This window comes from Gigantopelta aegis, chromosome 5 (genome assembly GCF_016097555.1).
Source record: "Gigantopelta aegis isolate Gae_Host chromosome 5, Gae_host_genome, whole genome shotgun sequence".
NCBI lineage: Eukaryota > Metazoa > Mollusca > Gastropoda > Neomphalida > Peltospiridae > Gigantopelta > Gigantopelta aegis.
Genome location: NC_054703.1, coordinates 28,436,816 through 28,459,616, shown reverse-complemented (window position 1 = coordinate 28,459,616; position 22,801 = coordinate 28,436,816). Strand labels below are relative to the sequence as shown.

General features: G+C 36.8%; 1 protein-coding gene across 1 annotated transcript; it reads right to left on the bottom strand.

Moving 5' to 3' along the window:
- Window positions 1–4,103: 4,103 nt before the first annotated feature.
- Window positions 4,104–22,658, bottom strand: LOC121373401. The gene is made up of 8 exons (XM_041500045.1): window positions 22,498–22,658; window positions 20,780–21,089; window positions 19,220–19,422; window positions 14,117–14,434; window positions 12,103–12,573; window positions 10,637–10,710; window positions 7,811–7,905; window positions 4,104–5,430 (listed from the first exon to the last, which is right to left on the bottom strand). The coding sequence occupies exons 2-8, from the start codon at window positions 20,971–20,973 to the stop codon at window positions 5,292–5,294; spliced, it is 1,494 nt and encodes a 497-aa protein (XP_041355979.1). The 5' UTR covers window positions 20,974–21,089; window positions 22,498–22,658; the 3' UTR covers window positions 4,104–5,291.
- Between the last annotated feature and the right edge of the window lie 143 nt (window positions 22,659–22,801).

Below are 22,801 nucleotides of genomic sequence, written 5' to 3'. Positions count from 1 at the left end.
TAAAGTTCAGTGGTAAAGCGTTCGCCTGATGCGCCATCGATTCCTGTCAGTGGGCCCATTGGGCTATTTCTTATTCCAGCCAGTGCTCCACAACTGGTGTAACAAAGGTTGTGGTATGTGCTATCCTGTCTGTGGGATGGTGCATATAAAAGATCCCTTGATGCTAATCGAAAAGAAAGAAAGAAATGTTTTGTTTAACGATGCACTCATCACATTTTATTTACGGTTATATGGCGTAAGACATATAGTTAAGGACCACACATATTAAGAGAGGAAACCTGTTGTCGCCACTTCATGGGCTACTCTTTTCGATTAGCAGCAAGGGATCTTTTATATGCACCATCCCACAGACAGGGTAGTACATACCACGGCCTTTGATATACCAGTTGTGGTGTACTGGCTGGAACAAGAAATAGCCCAATGGGCCCACCGATGGGGATTGATCTCAGACCGACCGTGCATCGAGCAAGCGCTTTACCAATGGGCTACATCCCGCCCCTCATCGTCTATTGGATGTCAAACATTTGGTAATTCTGACTCTTAGTCAATAGATGCAGCAAGGAATCTTTTATATGCATTTTCCCACAGACGGGAAAACACATACCACGGCCTTTGACCAGTTGTGGTGCACTGGTTGAAACGAGAGAAAAACCCAGTCAGCTGAACGGATCCACTGAGATGGTTCGATCCTGTGATGCAAGCACCTCAAGCGAGCACTCAACTGACCAACTCCACGGATCCACTGATGTGACTCGAGCACACACTCAACCGACTGAGATAAATTGGGCAAAAACATGTTGGCCTGACGAGTAGGCTCTATCGATCCGAAACGAACCACACATCAAATGAGTGCTTTACCACTGGGCTACATTCTGCTCCAAATGACAACATGAACACTATTAGATATCAACATGGTGTACTATATGTACATATAATGAAACATATCCATTGAATAATACAGTAGAAACCACAGTATGTGATTAATATTGAGTTTATGACTATAATTTATGCAGTCAGCTATATCTGAATATACATCGGACTTGGTCATTATGCATTTGTGAAACAAATTTACTCATGAACAACACTTCAATTCACAGAAAAAAAAACTAATACAAAAAGAAGTTAATATAACACTGCTCGACATTAAAATAATAATGGTTAAAAACACTTTTAATAAATTTGGTTAAAAATCAGATGCGTTTTAAAATTAATGAATTTCGAAACATCATTACCGAAGAATAAATATAACCATAACACAATAGCCTTCAAATATATTACAGATGATTTAGAATTTTTTTTTTTTTAAATGTGCATGTACTTAACAGCTTACAAGTATGGGTATACATTCATACAACAAACTACATGAACTCTTTTTCTTTCATGCCAGGGTGTATTTCAAAGATTTATCCAACATATTTTGCCATGGTCTCATGTCATGGGATTGGGGAAAATATTACATGTAAATCAAACTTCAGACATGTTTTCAGTCCACTGGATAATGCAGTACACCACTGTTCCATTAATTTATTAAAACATACTTAATTAAATATGTGTGTGTGTGTACATACATACATATATATATATATGTAACATTTAATAAAAGTGTTATCCATCACTAAGTGACGATAACATATTTTAGAGTGAAAATGTTATCGTCACTGTAGAAAGTGTTATCTTCACTGTAAGAAAGCCGGAACTATTTTGCTGCTGGCATTTAAAAAATAAAGGTAAATTGTCAAAAGTTGCATAATAAATAGAAAATTACGTTTTTTTGGGTCAAATATGATTTATATCCTCTCGCGCTTGTATGATATGATTGCAAACTTCACAAGATGATATAAATCATATTTGACAAAAAACATGAAATATCCTCTACATGTATATAGCCAATTAGGAAATTTCTACGACACAAAATTGGGATTTTCCGTTGGGAATGTCGGGATAAATCCTTGTATTTGTACCTAAAATGAAAGTTTCTGTCTTGAAATAGTAACTGACATTCTAGTCATATAAAAATTTATTTTGACTGTACATCCTCAAATTTGGCATTCTCCAACCCCAAATTAAAAAACAAAAAACCTCACGGACAAAAAAAAAGCGCAACCAAATATTAGCATTGAAAGTGAGTGTGTCATTTGTTTACAAGAAAATTTATTGAGTCCCCATATTCATAAAGGTAGTCAAGTCGGCCTATGATGCTCATTCTCATGTGTATTGTACTAAACGTATGTACGTGTATATGCGTATCATATCGGGGCTTCTAGGATTTTTATAAGATCCACTTGCAATTGGATTGGTGATTTTTTAAATTTACTAGCCACGATTAAAAATTCACTAGCCCTACTTTACTAATAAGTTAATACAATTTTATTAAATTGGATGTCACCTGAAGAGAGATCTATAGCTTGGAAACACTAACATTTGGGGCTAATCTAGAAGCCCTGATCATATGCCGACTTAAATTATAAAATACTCTCTCTCTCTCTCTCAGCTTTATAACAGATTATCGTAAACACTTGGTGTTGAGTATATAACAACTTTTAAAATATTGTCAACAATTTCCTGTCCTGGGCGGAAGAGCCCGCTGAGGCCGGCACCTGCACCCATGACAGGTGTGCACTACAACAGCTTGCTCTGAATGTGCACGTAAAATCCTATGACATGACATTGTCAACAAATATGCATGCGAGTTGTGAAATACACATAAACATGCAGACTATTAAATTAGTATTTTGGTAAATATTACCAAATAACGAATGAAAATCTACCATGTTCAATTTACAATGAAAAATGGCACACCCAACAATGACCATAAATGGTGTCCTATAATTTAGCAACTAGTCAAAGATAAATACCCCAATGCTATAAGATGTTACCTAGCTCGTGTGTGCTCTAGCCATATCCTTTATATATTATGATAATGCTAGGGTGATCTTGTGTAACACGGACAATTTTGGACAACCAAATGGTCATCAACTACTGTGTCTAAAATAAATACTTTCCCCAGTCTAAATCTCAAGCCCAGAGCTAAATGTTGGTATTCGCATAATGCAAATATAAAACAGTCGGCAAATTTTCTTTTAATCTGGCACAATAATTTCATATAATCACCAATATTTTTGTTGGAAAATAATGGTGCATTTCTGTTAATTTGCAATCAGCGATACAATTCACTTAGCCATAAAATTTGTTTTCTTTCTTTTCTTCAGTTCATCAGGTTTTCGCCTTGTAATTTGCAAATGGGAATGTACTAAATGAGGACGAGGGAAGAAAATGATGACAACAAATATGCATGCTAAATATCAAATACTGGTCACATGATTACCCTGTGTCTCCATGAATCAAGGCAGAGCCATACAATACACACAGCATTTCATACTGGCACCCACTGAAAAAGATTTCAAGGGTCCTCGGGGAATAATCTATGATGTCCAAACAGATAGTATTATAATGGTTGTGTATGTCAATGTCATAATGACACACTAAATTAAAAACCTATAATTATGGTAGGCCATTAACAGTAGTTGGTAAATTATGTGTTCTTAGGCATAAATATTCCTCGACTGCAGTTGTAAATGTTAAAATTCAAAAATATCACTGGTTATTCTTGTGGACCTTTCATTTAATATATTTTTTTGTCTCACTTGCAATTTGAAATTCATGATTAGTCTTCATGTAGTTCTGTTAATTAAAACAAAAACAACAATAACAATAGTATTAAAAAGTAAAAATTTTGATCCTCTAAATGCATGCTTTAAAAACATAGCTAACTGATATTACACTTACAATTTGGGTAAAACAAAGCTATAATTAAAAAACCAAGAATTTTTCCATAAAAAATGTTCTAGAATTTTTTGTAAATCCTCCAGCCATGGGATCAGTGATTTAGAACATTTACTAGCCATGTTTAAAAATTCACTAGCCCTACTTTACTTTAAGTTAATACAGTTTTACTAAATAATAGTAATAATCAAATGTCACCTAAAGAGGGAGATAGAGCTTAAAAAACACTAACATTGGGGATTGGGGTTGGGTTAGAATATTCATATTTACAAAATAGACATAACTGCAACATTTGACAGGGTTTTTTTCTTATCACTAGCCGTCGGCCATGGCAATAGTAGTTGTTTACTAGCCCAACATTGAATATCACTAGCAATGCAATGAACATCCATAGGTCCAACTACATGTACATTGTACATTTATACACCAAGTTTCATTGAGATGGACACTGAAAGAAGTTAAAAGATAGGAGATACCAGATCGGGAAGAAATGAAATGGAATTCAAAGGAGAGAAAGGAAATGGGGAAGTGAGTTTAAAAAAACACAAAAAAGAAAGAAAAAGGTTTCATTGACCGTGTACATGTATTTATAAATACGAAACTTAAACTTTAACGCATTAGTTAATGCCATCGCCGTCGGGGAAAAATCATACCTAGATATCTTGCCTTTTTACTATATAAAGGAGAGACATAAAAAACCCATAACTTGTTCCTGGTCTATTTCACGCCTCGATTAATACATTATTATTTATTTTACTTTGACTCATCTTGATATTGTATCATGGTCACTGGAAACAACTTTTGTAGAAAGAGTGTTCTTTTTTATCATTTGATAAATAAGAAAAATCCGAGCTAAAGAAACTAAAGATGAGGACACATTATCTAAGCAGATCTTGGGACAGCAGTCGTACATTGTAATATGGTGAAATTGGACATACTGGAACAATTTTTTGTGGAACGAGTGGTCTTTTTATCTTTTTATCATTTGACGAAATACCAGACCAATCTGTGTTAAACAAACATTCTGAGAGTACTGCTAAAGCAATATATGTCCCATACCTGGCCCAACACAGTCGTGTTTCCTAAGTTCAAGGGCCATAATGCTATAACTGTGTGAAAAAAAAGGGGTAAATGGCCATGAAAGCCACTTGATCATTAACAGAACATAATAAAGCTATACACTAAATTTTAGCTCTATATCTTGAGGTATTGCCCCCCCCCCCCACCCCCAAACAAAAAACATTAAGAAACAAATTGTCATAGATGTACAAGGGCCATAACTCTGTCAAAAATGGGTAAGTCGTCATGAAACTCAAAGGTGATCTGTAAAAGCACATCAAAAATAAATGTACACAAAGTTTCAGCTCAATAACTCAAAGCAATGTGAAAAAACATTCAGAAAACTAAATGTGGAATAGACGGATGGACATACAGATAGATGGAGATGAAACCTACAGTCCCCTCTGATTGAATCAGTAGGGGACTAATAATCTAACGATGAGTACACATTATCTAAGTAGATCTTGTGACCGCAGTCGTATTTTGTTACACGGTGAAAGAGGACATCTCGACTGCTTCTCTAGTTCTTGTACAATACACAGTTTCTTTACTCCAGCACTCTTTGGCATTATGGGTGTATTTGTGTGACTGAAAAAGAAATTAAAAAACCCATTAATAAATAATTTACTCAGGAGTAAATGTATTCTGGCATTCAATGTTTGGGCAATATCCATTTTAAAAATAACAATTTCCCATGATAGTATTTATCATCATCTTATTCTAAATTATAGTCCGTCCCATCCTACAAAAAAGTTTTTTTTGTAAATAATTTCAGTTTTGTTTGACTAAGACGTAAAAGGTAAAAGGGGTAAAAGTGTTTTTGAAATAACAGAAAAATATTATTTTTGTAGCCAATTTAGAAAACAATCAGCTCAGAAATAAATAACTTGTAGTAAATTCCATAGCATGAAAAAATGTGGGATGCACTATAATTAGTTAGCTGGGATAAATATTTGGCTGTTTTCACAAGAATCCTCTAAATCCAAAATAGATGGATTACTGATTCACACGATAAAATATTAACTGAAAATGTATTGCAAATGTAGTTGGCTGCAACTGAATATGATATGGATGCTTACATGTAGGATTTCTGCCAAAGAAACGCAAGGTAAAATTACATACCCAAAAATTTAGGAAATGAATGGATAAATTTTAAAAAATTTAAGAAATACTATTATAAGTATAAAGTACATGAAATGCAGTGTCCAATTTCAAAACATTCCGCGTTTGTGAAAAATGGCAATTTCCGTGATTTTCCTTTCGATAATAGCAATTTCCGAGATTTTCCGTGCAGTAAGAAACCGGTAATTCCGTAATGAACTCATCATCTGCATACAAACCGTTGTCAAAACTGCAATTTCTGTGACTTATATATTCAAGTGCGGACACAAACTATACTAAATAACAGTCTAGTATTTGATTGCATGTAAACAAATTTAATTACATCAGTGAACTGTAGAACACGTGAACAGGATAATTAAAAAAAATTTAAATGACAAATTGTAAAAAAATCCACACTTTCCAAACGACTATTCTGAATCTCAATCCGAATCGCATTTGACAAATCGCCCTTTGAGGTCTCCATTTGCATAGAGCATTATTAACTGCTTTGTATGCTGTTCTGTTAATGATTCGCGACAACCATTCAACATCTACGCTCGACACAGACATCCATATAATGGGCTAAATAACGGTTAACGGTTTAAGGTTACATTTCGGTTAAGAAAGAAAGAAAGAAATGTTTTATTTAACGACGCACTCAACACGTTTTATTTACGGTTATATGGCGTCAGACATATGGTTACGGACCACACAGATTTTGAGAGGAAACCCGATGTCGCCACTACATGGGCTACTCTTCCGATTAGCAGCAAGGGATCTTTTATTTGCGATTCCCACAGGCAGGATAGCACAAACCATGGCCTTTGTTGAACCAGTTCTGGATCATTGGTCGGTGCAAGTGGTTTACACCTACCCATTGAGCCTTGCGGAGAACTCAGTCAGGGTTTGGAGTCGGTATCTGGATTAAAAATCCCATGGCTCGACTGGGATCCGAACCCAGTACCTACCAGCCTGTAGACTGATGGCCTACCACGACGCCGGTACATTTCGGTTAATACGATTATTATCAGAAACCGAAAGTGACTGAACTTTATGACGCGTCACGCGCTATTGCGTTCAATGTATTTTAAGTTATTGTCAGTTACCAGTCAAGTAAGAAAGCACGAGGTCTCTGTTTATCGACAAAAGTACGATTTTGAAGATTTTTTTTTTTTTTTAAATAACCGGGGAAAAAAGGACAGTTTTGACCAAAAACCCCCAATGTTTCCGCGTTTTTTCGCGGGAAATGGGAATTCCGTTTTCAACGGCCGATTCCATGATTTCCATGGGTTTTCCGCGGTCGCGGATTTTCAGTGGCTGTATAATGAGTTGCTGTGGATGGGTCATTTGCTTACAAGCCCTGTACACCTGAGCGCAACGTTTTCAAAGATTTAGATAAAATGTGCGACGTCAAACTAATTTGTACTAATCGTGATGACGTCATATTACAGATGGCGGCGACTTTAGTACTGTCATTTACTCAAAATTTAATTCAGAAGTGTTATAGGATAAATAGAATTTGCTACTCATGTTTTTTAATATGTAAAATATCAACCTCGTCTAGTTAATCAATATGAGCCTCGACAAATATCGATTAACATACTCGGTTGATATCCTCTATATAAATATGTGAGGTAGAATTATTACATTTCTTTAATTAAAGATAATAATAAATTATAAATATGTGAGGTAGAATTATTACATTTCTTTAATTAAAAATAATAATAAACTATAAATATGGGAGGTAGAATTATTACATTTCTTTAATTAAAGATAATACTAAACTATAAATATGGGAGGTAGAATTATTACCTTTCTTTAATTAAAGATAATACTAAACTATAAATATGTGAGGTGGAATTATTACATTTCTTTAAAGGCCCTCCTGGTTTCTCCAGAAGGATGTGGTAGTTTGCAGGATTGGTTTGAAATATTTTCACAAACATTTCTTTTTCTGGTGCTCTGAAAGAGAAGGAAAACAGAGAGAGAAATTACACATACATCAATGTGTTCAAGGTTACTGTTTAAATATTTAACTTTGATCAATAAATATGTTTTGATCAATGTTATTTCAATGGAAAATGAAATTATATATTTAGTTTATAATTTGTTATAATCTGAAAATGGGGTTCTATCGGATAATCAGTTATACCGGTTATTAGCATACATTTGACAAGCATCAGGGCTATACGATTAAATGGATTTGGCTGTATTACATTTATTTTATTTTTCTTAAACAAGTGACAAGTTAATTTATCTGCAACCTCCATATGGATGGGTATTTTAGTATTGTAGTTTTTTCCTTAAAAGTACAAAATCTCTGAACATTTTAAAAACCACTGCAAAAAACGAAATAAAAGCACAATTCTCAACATACATGATGGTGTGGGCATATAGGTGGGATGTTGGTCAGTAGACATTTCAAAGAATCTAATTCAGGGTAGGGCTGTGACCCCAGTATTCGACCAGTACCCAGAGCTGCAAGGATGATATTAGATGTAGATCCTATTACTCCATCTGCCCCACTATTTAAACAGTTAAAATGGATGACAATGGAAACACAAATCCACTATCACAAATGTTTACAAATTTATAAATGTCTATACAATGAAGCCCCAAATTACCTTTCAAACTTATTAATATATGTTGGAGAAAACAATCCCTACAACCTTCAAAATGTAGAGGATAGAAATCTATTAATTCCAAAACCTAAAATGTCTTTATTTAACCATGCTTTCAGTTACTCTGGACCAGTACTTTGGAATCAATTACCTAAAGCTATCCAATCATCGCCAAATACTGCTGTTTTTAAATATAGACTCAAGAAATATTTTCTAAAATAATATTATTTGTACATACATGTATGTTTATTGCCATATATGTATTTTCTATTTGTTCATAAATATATGTATTGTAATTCTGTATTGTTTGTACCTGAGGGCCTCAGAGAAGATTAGCTTTTGCTAACTGTTACCCTCACTAAATAAAGAATTTATTATTATTATTATTATTATAGTATTCGACCAGTGTATTTATTTAATTACCTTACTCCTTTAAACTGAATAGAATATAGATTTTCCCAATGTATTTTGAACATACCCGACAGGGTGAACATTCTTTCTTCCGAAAATGCAATAGCAGACGATAACCATGTGAATGAACCTAAGTATATATTCATTGGCTATAGTGATAATATGAACGTCAGCCATTTTTATAGTATGCTATTACACCATCCAATATCCCGTGAACATTTGCAATACTTTTGATCCATTGAAATCTTTGAAAATGTGTTTAATCTTATTATTTATAATCAAATGGAGCTGGCAATGCAATGTCACCTCAGCCATTATAATTTCAATCACGTGACCACGTGATCAAATAATGGCATATGATAGAGAGGGTTGCCCCAGTATTCGACCAATAGAAAAGCTTGAGGATACATTCCCAAAATAAACTCCCAAGAACCACAAATTTACTAATTTTATGTATTTTGGTGCTGTTTGTCAGGACTTACACAATTATCTTTTATCTTATTTTCAGTCTAATATCATTATTTGTAAATTGAGATAGGACCAAAGAGAATGTTCACCAGAAAGTAATTGTGTGTGTGTGAATGTGTTTATAAGTATGTGTGTGCGTGTGTAAATGCATGAATATGTGTTAGTACTTAAAATCAACACTTTTTGGATTTAGTTGTTTGATATACATGTATTCTGCATTTACTATAAAATAAACTTCAAAGTTTAGTTTTATTAGTTAATTAGAAAGTGGTCGAATACTGGGTCAGCTGGTCGAATACGGCACACTGTTCATTGTGGAACTCAAACCTACTCTAGTCGGCGTATACCACACGAACAAAACTCAATTGGGTCTATTCAATGAATAGCATTGCCAGTAAGTATTTACAAAGGAAAACAAATATTAGCAAATGCCAATAAAATGAATATGTTATAATCCTTTCTTTTTAAGTGGTCGAATACTGGGGTCGTTGCCCTACAATATCACGCGAGAATCGCGTGTCGATTACGCAAATTTAAAATCACAATAACCGCCAATCGGTTACGTGGTGAACAAATGACGTCGTGAAATTATAAGTACCATATACATGTGTATTAGTAGTTAATTTGAAAATCAGTTTACTTTTCTTAATATATTTAAACCACCAATGTGGCACAGAACCGTAGTTCATGTTTTTTTATTAGGTAGGTCTAAGTCATCGGTTACATGAATATAGTTCATGTATCCGAATAATCGGTCATCTAATTAAAACTCATGTGAAACGACTTCCGGTTACCTAAGATTTTGAAATATTGTCCCCTATAATTTAATAAATGTTTTTTAATTTTTTATTTAACGACGCACTAAACACATTTTAATTACGGTTATATGGCGTCGGACATATGGTTAAGGACCACACAGATATAGAGAGAGGAAACCCACTGTCACCACTTCATGTGCTACTCTTTTCGATTAGCAGCAAGGGATCTTTTATATGCACCATCCCATAAAGAGGATAACACATACCACGGCCATTGATATACCAGTTGTGGTGCACTGGCTGGAGTGAGAAATAGCCCAATGGGCCCACTGATGGGGATCGATCCCAAACCGACCACGCATCAAGCGAACGCTTTACCACTGGGCTACATCCCGTCCCCTGTAATTGAATAAATACTGAACATTGTAATCTCACTCGTAGAACTCTGGAATGACTTGGACGGACTCGTTTAGACACCGGACTAGCACTTATGGTCTTGTCTTTCATTTCTGGAATGGAAGGAAATAACAGAATGTATTTAGCTAAGAAGAGTTTCCCTTAAATTAAATATCTAAAAAAAACTTTAAAAAAACCATCAAAAAAACAACAACAAATAACAAAAACAATATCATACAGGGCTAGCTCTGGCTGAGCAAAACATTTCGCCAAATTGTCTATTAACTTGCAGAAATCAACAGTTATTTTCTTTAAAATGTCAATTATTACATGAAATTATTTAGCCAAATTAAAATAAAATTCGCCAACTGCTTTCAAAATTCATGAATTTTGGTGAATGCCAGAGCTAGCCCTGTCATAAAACATCAGTGTTCGAGATTAAAAATTTGGGGCAGTATCCCAGTTGGATACTAACATTTCTAAATCTGAGAATTTAGTATCCCACTTGAATGAAATTCACAAATAACATTGTAACAAACTTGGACGACACTGTTACTTCATGGGCTACTCTTTTCGATTAGCAGCAAGGGATCTTTTATATGCACCATCCCACAGCAGGAAAGTACATACCACAGCCTTTGGTGTACCAGTCGTGGTGCACGGACTGGAGCAAGAAATAGTCCAATAGGCCCACTGACGGGGACCGATCCCAACTCGGCCACCCATCAAGCGAACGCTTTACCAATGAGCTACGTCCCGCCCCTATAGTGGGAAAATGCCATTAGCTTGAGGTCAGGTTAAGTGTAAAACAAAACAAATTTTTACCTAATTCCCTCAGACACTGTGCAACAAAACAAGCTCTTACCCAGTTCCCTCAAACACTGCAAATACTCTCATTTGAGGATTGTGTGTGGACCAGTCTATAGGGAGGGAGGAAGGAAGGAAATGGTCCCGCCCCTATAGGGGAAAATGCCATTAGCTTGAGGTCAGGTTAAGTGTAAAACAAAACAAATTCTTACCTAATTCCCTCAGACACTGCAGATACTCTCATTTGAGGATTGTGTGTGGACCAGTCTACAGGGAGGGAGGAAGGAAGGAAGGAAGGAAGGAAGGAAATGGTCCCGCCCCTATAGGGGAAAATGTCATTAGCTTGAGGTCAGGTTAAGTGTAAAACAAAGCAAGCTCTTACCTAATTCCCTCAGACACTGCAGATACTCTCATTTGAGGATTCTGTGTGGACCAGTCTATAGGGAGGGAGGAAGGAAGGAAATGGACCCGCCCCTATAGGGGAAAATGCCATTAGCTTGAGGTCAGGTTAAGTGTAAAACAAAACAAGCTCTTACCTAGTTCCCTCAGACACTGCAAATACTCTCATTTGAGGATTGTGTGTGGACCAGTCGACAGGGAGGGAGGGAGGAAGGAAGGAAGGAAATGGTCCCGCCCCTATAGGGGAAAATGCCATTAGCTTGAGGTCAGGTTAAGTGTAAAACAAAGCAAGCTCTTACCTAATTCCCTCAGACACTGCAGATACTCCCGTTCAAGAATTCTAACCCGCAACCTGATGTCCCTCGCCTTGCACACCTTGCGCAACGTCTTCGTAACGAGCCCGTCTTGGAAAATCTCCAACAACTTCCCGGACACATACAACTGCCACAGGTCCTTCACCACAAACACAGACGGACATATCATCGTGAACTTCACGCTCCCATACGACACATCTGTCACTTCGCCATGGCGACACAAGATCTTCAGCGTGTGCATTATCTCCATGGAGTCTTTAATGATGGCGTTCGTCTGGCCCAGTTCTTTGCGGAACTGTTCAAACGCGGCTGGTGTGCCGTCTCGCCGGCGAATGTTCCGGTACGCATTCTTGGCCATGATAAGAATCTGTTCTTCCACTTCCTGGCACGTGCACACCCCTCTCTTCTTGTTTAGAGGAGTCACCTCTTCACAGTCCACATTCACGTTTAGTTCACCTGGAAGAGAAAGGAATGTCTTAGTAATGACACCTCACAGGCATCGAAATAAGTCGAGAACGGTCGTTCAGGTTACCTCATGTAAGAAAAGTCAAGAATGGTGATTCGTTCTCGACAAATATTTCAACGAATAGTAGTTTCGTTTCCGAACGTAAACCAGGCAATGCATTCCGGATTTCTGCGTTTCGTTTTCTTGTATGAAATTGCACCAATGTTCGTGCGCACTGGTGCAATTGCAAGCAATTTCGGCAATCCACGGTTAAGCAGCACCCACTAGATAAATTTACTTCCGGATTTCGTTTCTCGTACCGTGCACCATTACAATTTCAGAACGACTGCATAGTAGTAACAGGAATTCAATTCTAACTTTCATATAGTTTATATTTTGTGGTAACCTGTAAATGGGTTACCAGACACAATGCTTATTTCGATGCCTGACCTCAGCAGGTTATTTTATCAATAAATGTTCAAAATACAAAGCAATAGAATTGTCTGAACTAGATTTCTGGAGATCAATATGTTTATCTCTTCATTTGAAAGCTGGGAATATTTTTTTAAATATGCATGTACATTTTTTATTAATTTAAAATCAATTTTGAAAAGGCTTTAAAAAAGAAAGAAAAAAGGACTGACACTTACTTTTTGTCAACATTTGTTTCTTCTTTTCATTAATTGAAGGTGAAGCAGCGATAGAAGTAAGAAGAATTTTTCATTTGTCCACAAGACAAGAACATTGAGAACTCTACTTGTCCAGCAATATTTTCACTTGTCCAAATAAATGTTTTGTTTTATTCAAGTACAAGGACCGTGGTTTTGATTTCTTAAAATTAAACTGCATTGAACACTTTTACTTGTCCACTGGACAACCCCTAAGGTACATTTTGCTTGTCCGAGCAGATTTTCACTTGAGTGGAATTATTGGGAATTTTAATTTTTTTTTTAAAGCTGACTAAATTTTCTAACCATGTTCATAGCAAAACACTTGATTAATTCTTAATTTAAATTTCATAATTATAGTATATTAAACGAGCTTCCATTTATATCTCGAGTGAAATAATTTTCAATTGTCATTCATGAGCTTTAGCGAGTGACGATGAAAATTGTTTCACGAGGGACATAAACATGATACGAAATGGTAGCAAGTTTAATATCCTATTTATTACCCATAATTAATCTTAATTTATATCACTCTTCTTGATTTGTTGACGTTCCTGTAAGGTTGTAGTGTGCCAATTGATGACATCATTGTGTGACGTCAAAAGTGTTATGTCCCATATGGGTAATAAGAATAATTCCTAAATCTACATATTCGTATTAGTTTTCAGAACTGAATGCCATAGATCTCCAAATTAAAATTATCTTCCAGAAAAACCCTGAAACACCACAGAATGTCATATATCAATGATATACATACCCTAAACTTAACCCATTTTCTTTCTGGGGGAGGCCCCCAATACCCCTTGTTTACTATGGTGGTATTCAATTTCATAGTGCCATAACCAAAAATTTCTTTCTGGCAGAAATATTATTAATATATACATACCAGTATGTCTTTTCCGTTTTTTCTTGCTTGACCGTGACGACGGATCAATCCGATTGGCTAGATAATCCTGCAGTGTTTTGCGTAACGACCGCACAAACACGTGGAAGGCTCTGTCCGACCTGCGTACGATGTTGTTTAGGAGTTCTTCGTTCATCGACTCTCGCGTATTCTTCTCCTTGATACGTCCCACATCCGCCGTCGTTAATATCTTACTGGCGATCAGGTCGTTGAATATGTCATCAGGGATCATGTTCTCGACGAGGATGTCTCGGTTTTGTTGTAGCATCTGTTTGTGTCTGGTACTCATAACGTCTTCAGCTGAAAACAGTAAGGCAAGTTATGGTACAAGTATAACACTCAAAGACAAGTTTGTCTAGAAACATATTATGAGAGAGAGAGAGAGAGAGAGAGAGAGAGAGAGAGAGAGAGAGAGAGAGAGAGAGAGAGAGAGAGAGAGAGAGAGAGAAAGAGGATGTCTCGATTTTGTTGTAGCATCTGTTTGTGTCTGGTACTTATAACGTCTTCAACTGAAAACACTAAGGCAAGTTATGATGTAAGAAAAATGCTCAAAGACAATATTTCAGGAGAAACGTTGTTCTGATTGCAAGTGTGTCAGTTAACCAAATTTAAATCACAAGAACTGCCAATCGGTTATGTGGTGAACAATTACATTATAAAATTAAAAGTACCATATATCAGTAATGCAAGTGAAAATCAGTTTGTTTTTTCAAACCACCAATGTAGCACAGAACTGTAAAGTAAGTGTTTTAGGACTTAGGAACTATATTCACATAACTGAACAATCGGTTACCTAAGTAAAATTGACTTCCGGTTACCTAAGATTTTTAAATATTGTCCCCTGCATATATATGCCAAAAATATTTATCAATTTAGAATAGTTACCTAGTACAACATTCCTCTGGAAATTGTGACAGCGACAGTTTCGTTCGCACGTCACTTGTGTAAATACAGTTTGCGTAACCCATTTTTCATTCGCACATTGAATTTATGACATCATTTGCATGTTTATGGTGGATTATCTAAAAACAAAATGGGTTACCTGAATTTGTTTCTACATAACGCATAAATGATTTATGCAAATCTTCTATTCTCTAGGCATGGACGACAATTAACAGTATTATGAGTATTTACTTATTTACAAGTGAACGGGAACTTCTTTACCAACACCCCACATCCCAATCGGTGCCCTACAACTGGTATACATCAAAGGCCATGGTATGTGCTGTCCAGTCTGATGAAAAATGCATATATAAAAGATCCCTTGCTGCTAATGGGGAAATGTAGCAGGTTTTGTCTGAAGACTACAAGACAGAATTACCAAATGTTTGACATCTAATAGTAATTCAAATGCAGATAGTAAAGAAATCAATGTTCTCTGGTGGTGTCATCACACAAAAAGGAATTTGCATATTGATGACAAGCAAACAAAAGTGGTGTGACATAGTCTTGTCCTAAGGCACTTGCCTGATGCATGGTCAGCCTAAGATCAATCCCTTGAGTCGAGGGTCGAGGCCTGTCGGTGGGCTCACTGGACTATTGTTTTGGTCTTGTCAGTGCACCACGACTGGTATAGTAAAGGTTGTGGTATGTGCTATCCTGTCTGTGGAATGGGGTATATAAATGGTACCTTGCTACTAACGTATGGAAGGAAATGTTTTATTTAATGACGCACTCAACACATTTTATTTACGGTTATATGGCGTCAGACATATGGTTAAGGACCACAGATATTGAGAGAGGAAACCCACTGTCACCACTTCATGGGCTAATCTTTTCGATTAGCAGCAAGGGATCTGTTATATGTACCATCCCACAGACAGGATAGCACATACCACGGCCTTTGATGCACCAGTCGTGAGATTTTATGGAATGTGAATGACAAAACAAATATATGATATGGGCAGCATCTCCGTACAATGCAGAGTCGAACGAATGGGCATTTGGCAAAATAGTGGTTGATTCTATGAATCGTGTATCTAGTGGCTGTCTCGTCTACATACCAGTCTTTGTTACACCAGTTGTGGAGCACTGGCTGGAACAAGAAATAGCCCAATGCTGAATGGGCCCACCAATGCGCACATCAGGCCAATGCTGTACCACTGAGCTACTAGGGGTACCGATTTTCCGCCATCACGGAATCGCGGACGGAATCGTGTAGCCCGAGTACTCTGACTGTAAGAGAGCTAGACGGACATTTGGATATACATACGCTTTCATTACAGTCAGAGACCAAGCTATGTATTTTTTTGGCAATTCCCGACAACCAAAAAAGTTGGCAAAGATTTCCGCTCTAATATCAGAACAATTCTATGTTTGACGTTAAATACTTTTACATCGATCATTTTCGAGTTAATTGATTAAAAAAAAATCCACATATTAATCACTAATACACACACAACAGAAAGAAACCCGACAGCACCCACATTCAGCTAAGCTTCGGCAAACTCTGGACTGCAGAATTCTAAGTTCGCCGACCTATATCGTGACGTTGCGTCACATGATCGCCCACTCAGCCATTCCGTCTACTAAGCGGAATCACCCAGTGGGCGATCACGTGATCTACGTCACGAAACAGGTCACCGAGCTTTGTAAATGTTGCGACAGAGTGTCACGAAGCATAGCTGAATGTGGGTGCTGTCAGATTTCTTTCTGTACTATGTGTATTAGTGATTAATATGTGCATTTTTTTAAATCAGTTAACTCGAAAATGATCGATGTAAAGGTATTTGACGTCAAACATAGGATTGTTGTGGTATTAGAGCGGAAATCTTTGCCAACTTTTTGGTTGTCGGGAATTGCCAAAAAAATACATAGCTTGGTCTTTCACTGTAATGAGAGCGTATTTATGTCCAAATGTCCATCTAGCTCTCTTACAGTCAGAGTACTCGGGCTAGGAATCGTGGAATTGAAAATCTTAAACGGAATTTGCATTTTTCGGAGTTGTCAAACAAAATGCCAACTTTTGTGGTCAAATAATAGATTTATTGATTTATTAATATACATACATTGTTTTTCTGCTTAATTGATCATTTGAACCATTAAGGCACAACAAATGACGTTACTCTACGACAAAATGTAAACACACGTTTCCGAACATTGTTGGCCGCCATTTTGTTTTTATCACTCGGCTCGGTTCGGTTTTATTCGGTTAGGTAAATTCCTAGGCTGCGTTCGATTGAGTGCTCACCTGTAAATCAATGCAAAAGTTCATGCACGCACCTAAATTAATCAATTACGCTTCATCTTTTCACCAAACATTGAAGACGGGAGTACCGAATTCTTAAAGGTAAATATGACTTTTTTTTTAAACTATGTATACTAGACTAGATAAAGTACAGTTCCTTTAGGATAAGGGGAACTGGCCTAAACTTCATTTTTATATATATATTTTATATTACAAATTCCACTAATTTTAATTACAAATTTTACTGAACCTTTTTATTTTTACTTCCAGCAGAATACATACCTTATTTGTTACACCAAAATCATGTCTGGGATTAAGCAAGGGCAAATTTAGTTTTTTGGTTTGTCTCGGTCTCAAAATTCATTATTTAATTGCAATTTATGACCAAAAAATATACCTTTTCAGGGATCGATTTTGGCCTACGGCACTACGGCTATGGACGCGGTGCCCCGATAAATTGGACTGTGTCCACGGCCATAAGTAGCCGTGGTTGCCTTCCTTGTATGCCTAGTGCCCTTCTCATGCCTGGTACCAACTAAATTGAACTTTGCAGCATTTGTCACTTGCCGTGTATTCGTCCATAAGAACAGAAATTCAAAGAAATTATTGCCGACTCTCAGACACGCAATTTCGATGGGCGCAGCCATATTGTTATTGTTTACAAGCCACAGATCCGAGAACCACGTGGTCGCCGAGAAGTAACTGCGCAGTCGCTCTATAAAGACTGTTCTGCTCAGGGAACCTCATCTCTCACTCGCATCAGTGAAAACTTTACAGAAAGTGGCCTTGGTGCCCTACCCTTGAAAGAAATGTTGCCCTTGGTGCCCCAAAAATTTCCTCAAACCCAAAGCCAAAATGGCCTTGCCCTGAATTTTTTTTAATTCTACCCCTGCCTCTTCTTCTTTTTTTCTTTTTTTTATCACAGAACTTTTATTGGCATTTTACAAAACAAATATGGACCAAAATTTTAATATTAAAACTATTTCACCAAATTAATACATCAAAGTTTATATTTATACATAATTCATTCAGTCTATACATTTGCCTATATTTTTTCCTAATAGGTTCTCTTATGCATACTCTAACCCAATAACTGATCTGCTGGCAGGGTCAAGGATTTTTTTTATTAAAGTGACCACAAATAAAATTCATTCTTCCTGTGTTGTTATTGTAACTGTTTTTAAATTCATAACATTCATGGTATCTCCCCCCCTCCCCACCCCACCCTTGTTCAACACATGCATGTTAATTATAGTTATTAATTAATTTGAATACATATTTTATAATCAATTAAAAAGACATTACCCTCCAGTTCTTAATGTATATTTCACAAAATTATTTATATTTTTCCCAATGTGCTGAGAATGTATTAAAATTACCTAATAATGACCTCAGTTTGATGTCTCTTTGGTTCCATTTTGATTTTAATTGATATTTATATGTCTGTCTTTTCAAAATACCTGAATGTGGCAGTAACCTTTGGGTCCTGATGAAAGATGACTGAATCAATGAAAATTTGGCTTCACCCTTTATATAGAATAGCTGTCGTATTTGTACCATTGTATTAAATAAATATATCAATCTACTTCTTTATATCAAGGAAGAATGTTTATTAAATACCACTGAAAATGCATAGCAGTCCAAAAGCCGTACCTGACTATTTCTGAAGATATAAACAGAATTTTAGTTTAGTAAATGGAAAATAATTTTTTAAAGTGGAATTGGCAATTTTTATAAGCGGAAAATCAACACCCCTAAGCTACGTCCCGCCCCCCTGCTACTAACGGAAAACTGTAGTAAATTTCCTTTCTAAGACATAAAAATTACCAGTAGCCAGTGATTAATAAAATAACGTTTTCACATATAATTTGCATATTGACGACTAGGAAACAAAATACCATCTTCTTCCGAAGTCTCCTCTTCTGAATATGCATAATTTCCACGAGCGAGATTTGGCGAGCCAAGGAACTGGTTCTGTAAATTTTGGACTGTTTTGTTATCTCCGAGCATGCCCAGAACATCAGAATCTCGTACATCAAAACCGTACGATCGCCGCTGACGACCACCAGGACTAATGGCTGATGTGGATGGTGAGATGTTTCTGTAATAAACATATTTAAACATAATTAAAAGTAGCTAGTAGCTGAAACTGTCCTTGGTGGTGTAGTGGTTAAAAAAAGTAAAGTTTGTTTTATTTAACGACGCCACTAGAGCACATTGATTTTTTATCTTATCATCGGCTATTGGACGTCAAACATATGGTCATTCTGACACTGTTTTAAAGAGGAAACCTGCTGTCGCCACATAGGCTACTCTTTTACGACAGGCAGCAAGGGATCTTTTATTTGCACTTCCCACAGGCAGGATAGCACAAACCATGGCCTTTGTTGAACCAGTTATGGATCAATGGTCGGTGCATGTGGTTTACACCTACCCAGTAAGCCTTGCCGAGCACTTACTTAGGGTTTGGAGTCAGTATCTGGATTAAAAATCCCATGCCTCGACTGGGATCCGAACCCAGTACCTACCAGCCTGTAGAGCGATGGCCTAACCACGACGCCACCGAGGCTGGTCAATTGTGCAGTGGTTAAGACATCTGACTGAAAGCTGGTAGGTACCGAGCTCCCACCCAGATCAAGTTTATTTACTCAGTGGGTAGGTGTAAGGCCACTACACTGATATCTCTCTCACTAACCACCATAACTCACTGTCCTTGACAGACAGCCCAAATAGCTGAGGTGTGTACCCAGGACAGCGTGCTAGAACCTTAATCGGGGGTTAAAATTTTATTTTTTTACCAGTATCCCAAAGGAATAGTCAATTTCAAAAAACACTATTCCTTCTAAAAATGTACTATCCCTTCAGTTATTAACGTACTACTAGTTTTCATGACTGTGCTACGTCGCCCTGTACAACACTGCGTAACGAACAATTGTTTATATACCAGTCGATGCATTACTGCGTACTAAGATCCCTTGCTGCTAATTGAAAAGAGTAGCCCATGAAGTGGCAACAGCGGGTTTCCTCTTTATATCTGTGTGGTCCTTAATCATATGTCTGACCACATATAACCGTAAATAAAATGTGTTGAGTGCGTCGTTAAACAAACCATTTCCTATTTCCTGTTTACTGCGTACTATCTGGAATTACCGGTAAGTGCATGAGAAAGGTCTTAGTAGTGCAAGGATTTGTTCTGCAGAAAAATGTAGCTGACTAAAAAGCGATTTTCAGTATTCCGTGCTTTATTTTCACTTTCATGATGGAATATTGGAAGAATCGTTTCGAAATTTACTATTTGCAGAATAGCGTAAAATTTGACCCCTGTTAATTGGATATAAGCACAAACATAAGGAAAAATGAATGAATGAAAAATGAATGAAATGTAGATGTATGTATCTTAACTTCAAAAGACAATGTAAGTGTATTCCAATTCCTCTGTGTAATCTACATTTGCTTACATTGTATTACTTCCTTTCAGTGATGTCACTTCCTGCTGTAGAACCGACAGTTTCTGCTGAAGAAGTCGCTTCTCCTCGTTAGCCCTGTCTGCCTCCTCCTTCTCCTTCTGTCGTTTTTCCAGTGCCTCCTTCTCTTTCTCCAACCTCCGGATCTGCTCAGCGATATTTGTGAGTCCGTCAGATTTCTCGGCCATGCTCGCAGTTAAAGATCACACGATCATAGATTTTAAAACAAATTCTAGAAGATGTCTTCCATGGCTGCATCTCACACTAACCACATTCAAAAGAGAAGATGGATAGGAACTGAATTCTGAAATGAAAGGTTATCAATATGTAATATATACAAAGGAAGGATTTTAAAAATTATTATTGGCTCACTCAACACATTTTAATTATATGGTTATAGGGCGTCTTCAATCATTAAGTCCTCTAGAAGTCCAAAATATGGTACTTGAGGGTCAAACTCGACCCAAACCGGAGACTGAGACTGAGTGAGAGTACACAACACTTACACGAGATAATGATGAGACTAAGGCATAAAGTAATGAGAATGCATTATGCCTGTTAATTCCAGCTGTGAACATGGATGCCCCACAAAAAACCATAAGTGGCGGACAGATTCTATAACCGCTCCGTAATTTCAACATAAATATATATATATCTTGCCAAATTTGACTCATAACTTGGCATGAGTTCGACCCGTACCCCCTTTTAATGGCTAGGGTAGTTTTAGGGATAGGGTTAGTCTTTTGAGCCTTTTATATCTAGGGTAGAGGTCGAACTCTTTCCGCTACGAGATGGCTTAAAGTACTGTGATAGAAAATGACTCCAGGGTACATTAATTTGAATACCGTACAAAATGGTATGAATTGACTTGGTCCAAATAACGGTATCAGGTCGTTTCGCCCTTATTCCCGATCGCCCCGTGTCGTTTCGCCCTCTTTACAGGGTCGTTGCAAATCAGATATAGGTTATCCATTTGTAACCCTTTATCAACCATAAACACCATTTATATGTATATGTTATTATGTGCAATATTTTAAAGAACCCCTCCCCTCACACCATCCCAGTTCCTACGGGCCTGATGTATTTTGTGCTTTCTTAAAACGATTTTGTGAGAACATACTCGTTTTGGGTACAAACTAAGAGTTCCCCTTAGAAAATCACATACAGATGTAATCCTTATTACGTTCAACGGTTGTTAGATTAAGTCATATCCTTTCACCCCTCTTGTAGAATATTCCATAAAAAGTCAAAATGGCAGCCGGCACAAAATTACATGCTTTTTGCCCTATGCGATCTCAGCGAAGTCGATACAGGTGACATGGTTATCATCTAGTATGTGGAATCCGTGTCATTGTAATTGTTTTTTCAAGATTTCTGTCTGGACAAAATGTCGGTAAAATCTAACGAAAAATAAACGTAGAAGCAATTTATTGTAGTTGTCAACATTTTGTTTCGGACTTTACATTTAAGTCTACAACCTTGTTGCCTGTTAGGTGACTATTACGACAAAATTATGGGTAAAATTATTTTTTATATACCTAATTTTGCATACTAATACCACCCCCAACACAATAGGGGCAAAACGACTCGTAATGGCGGTCCAAACGACTCGGGGCGAACGGGAATAAGGGCGAAACGACTCGGGGTCGAATAGGAATAAGGGCGAAACGACCCGGATTCCCAAATAATCATGGTACGAAATGACAAGATACCTGTAATTCTATACCATTTGAGCTACACGTGAAATATGTCATTTTCCGTAGCCTAGGGCTACCTCTGATTACAACATTTATTTTCCACAACATGTGCCAATATCATATGACTTGTCTTGAAATACTTTCATGCACAATGTTGATTCAAAACAAAAGCACGTCTTCCGCCAAAATTTCATAACGGAAGTGATTATTTAATCTTTATAGTAAACGGGACTGGCTTGAAATTAGGACTAGACTCATTTGCCGCCGTATAACATAAACAAATACGCATGATTAGTATACACGCAAAGGGCAGGTACGG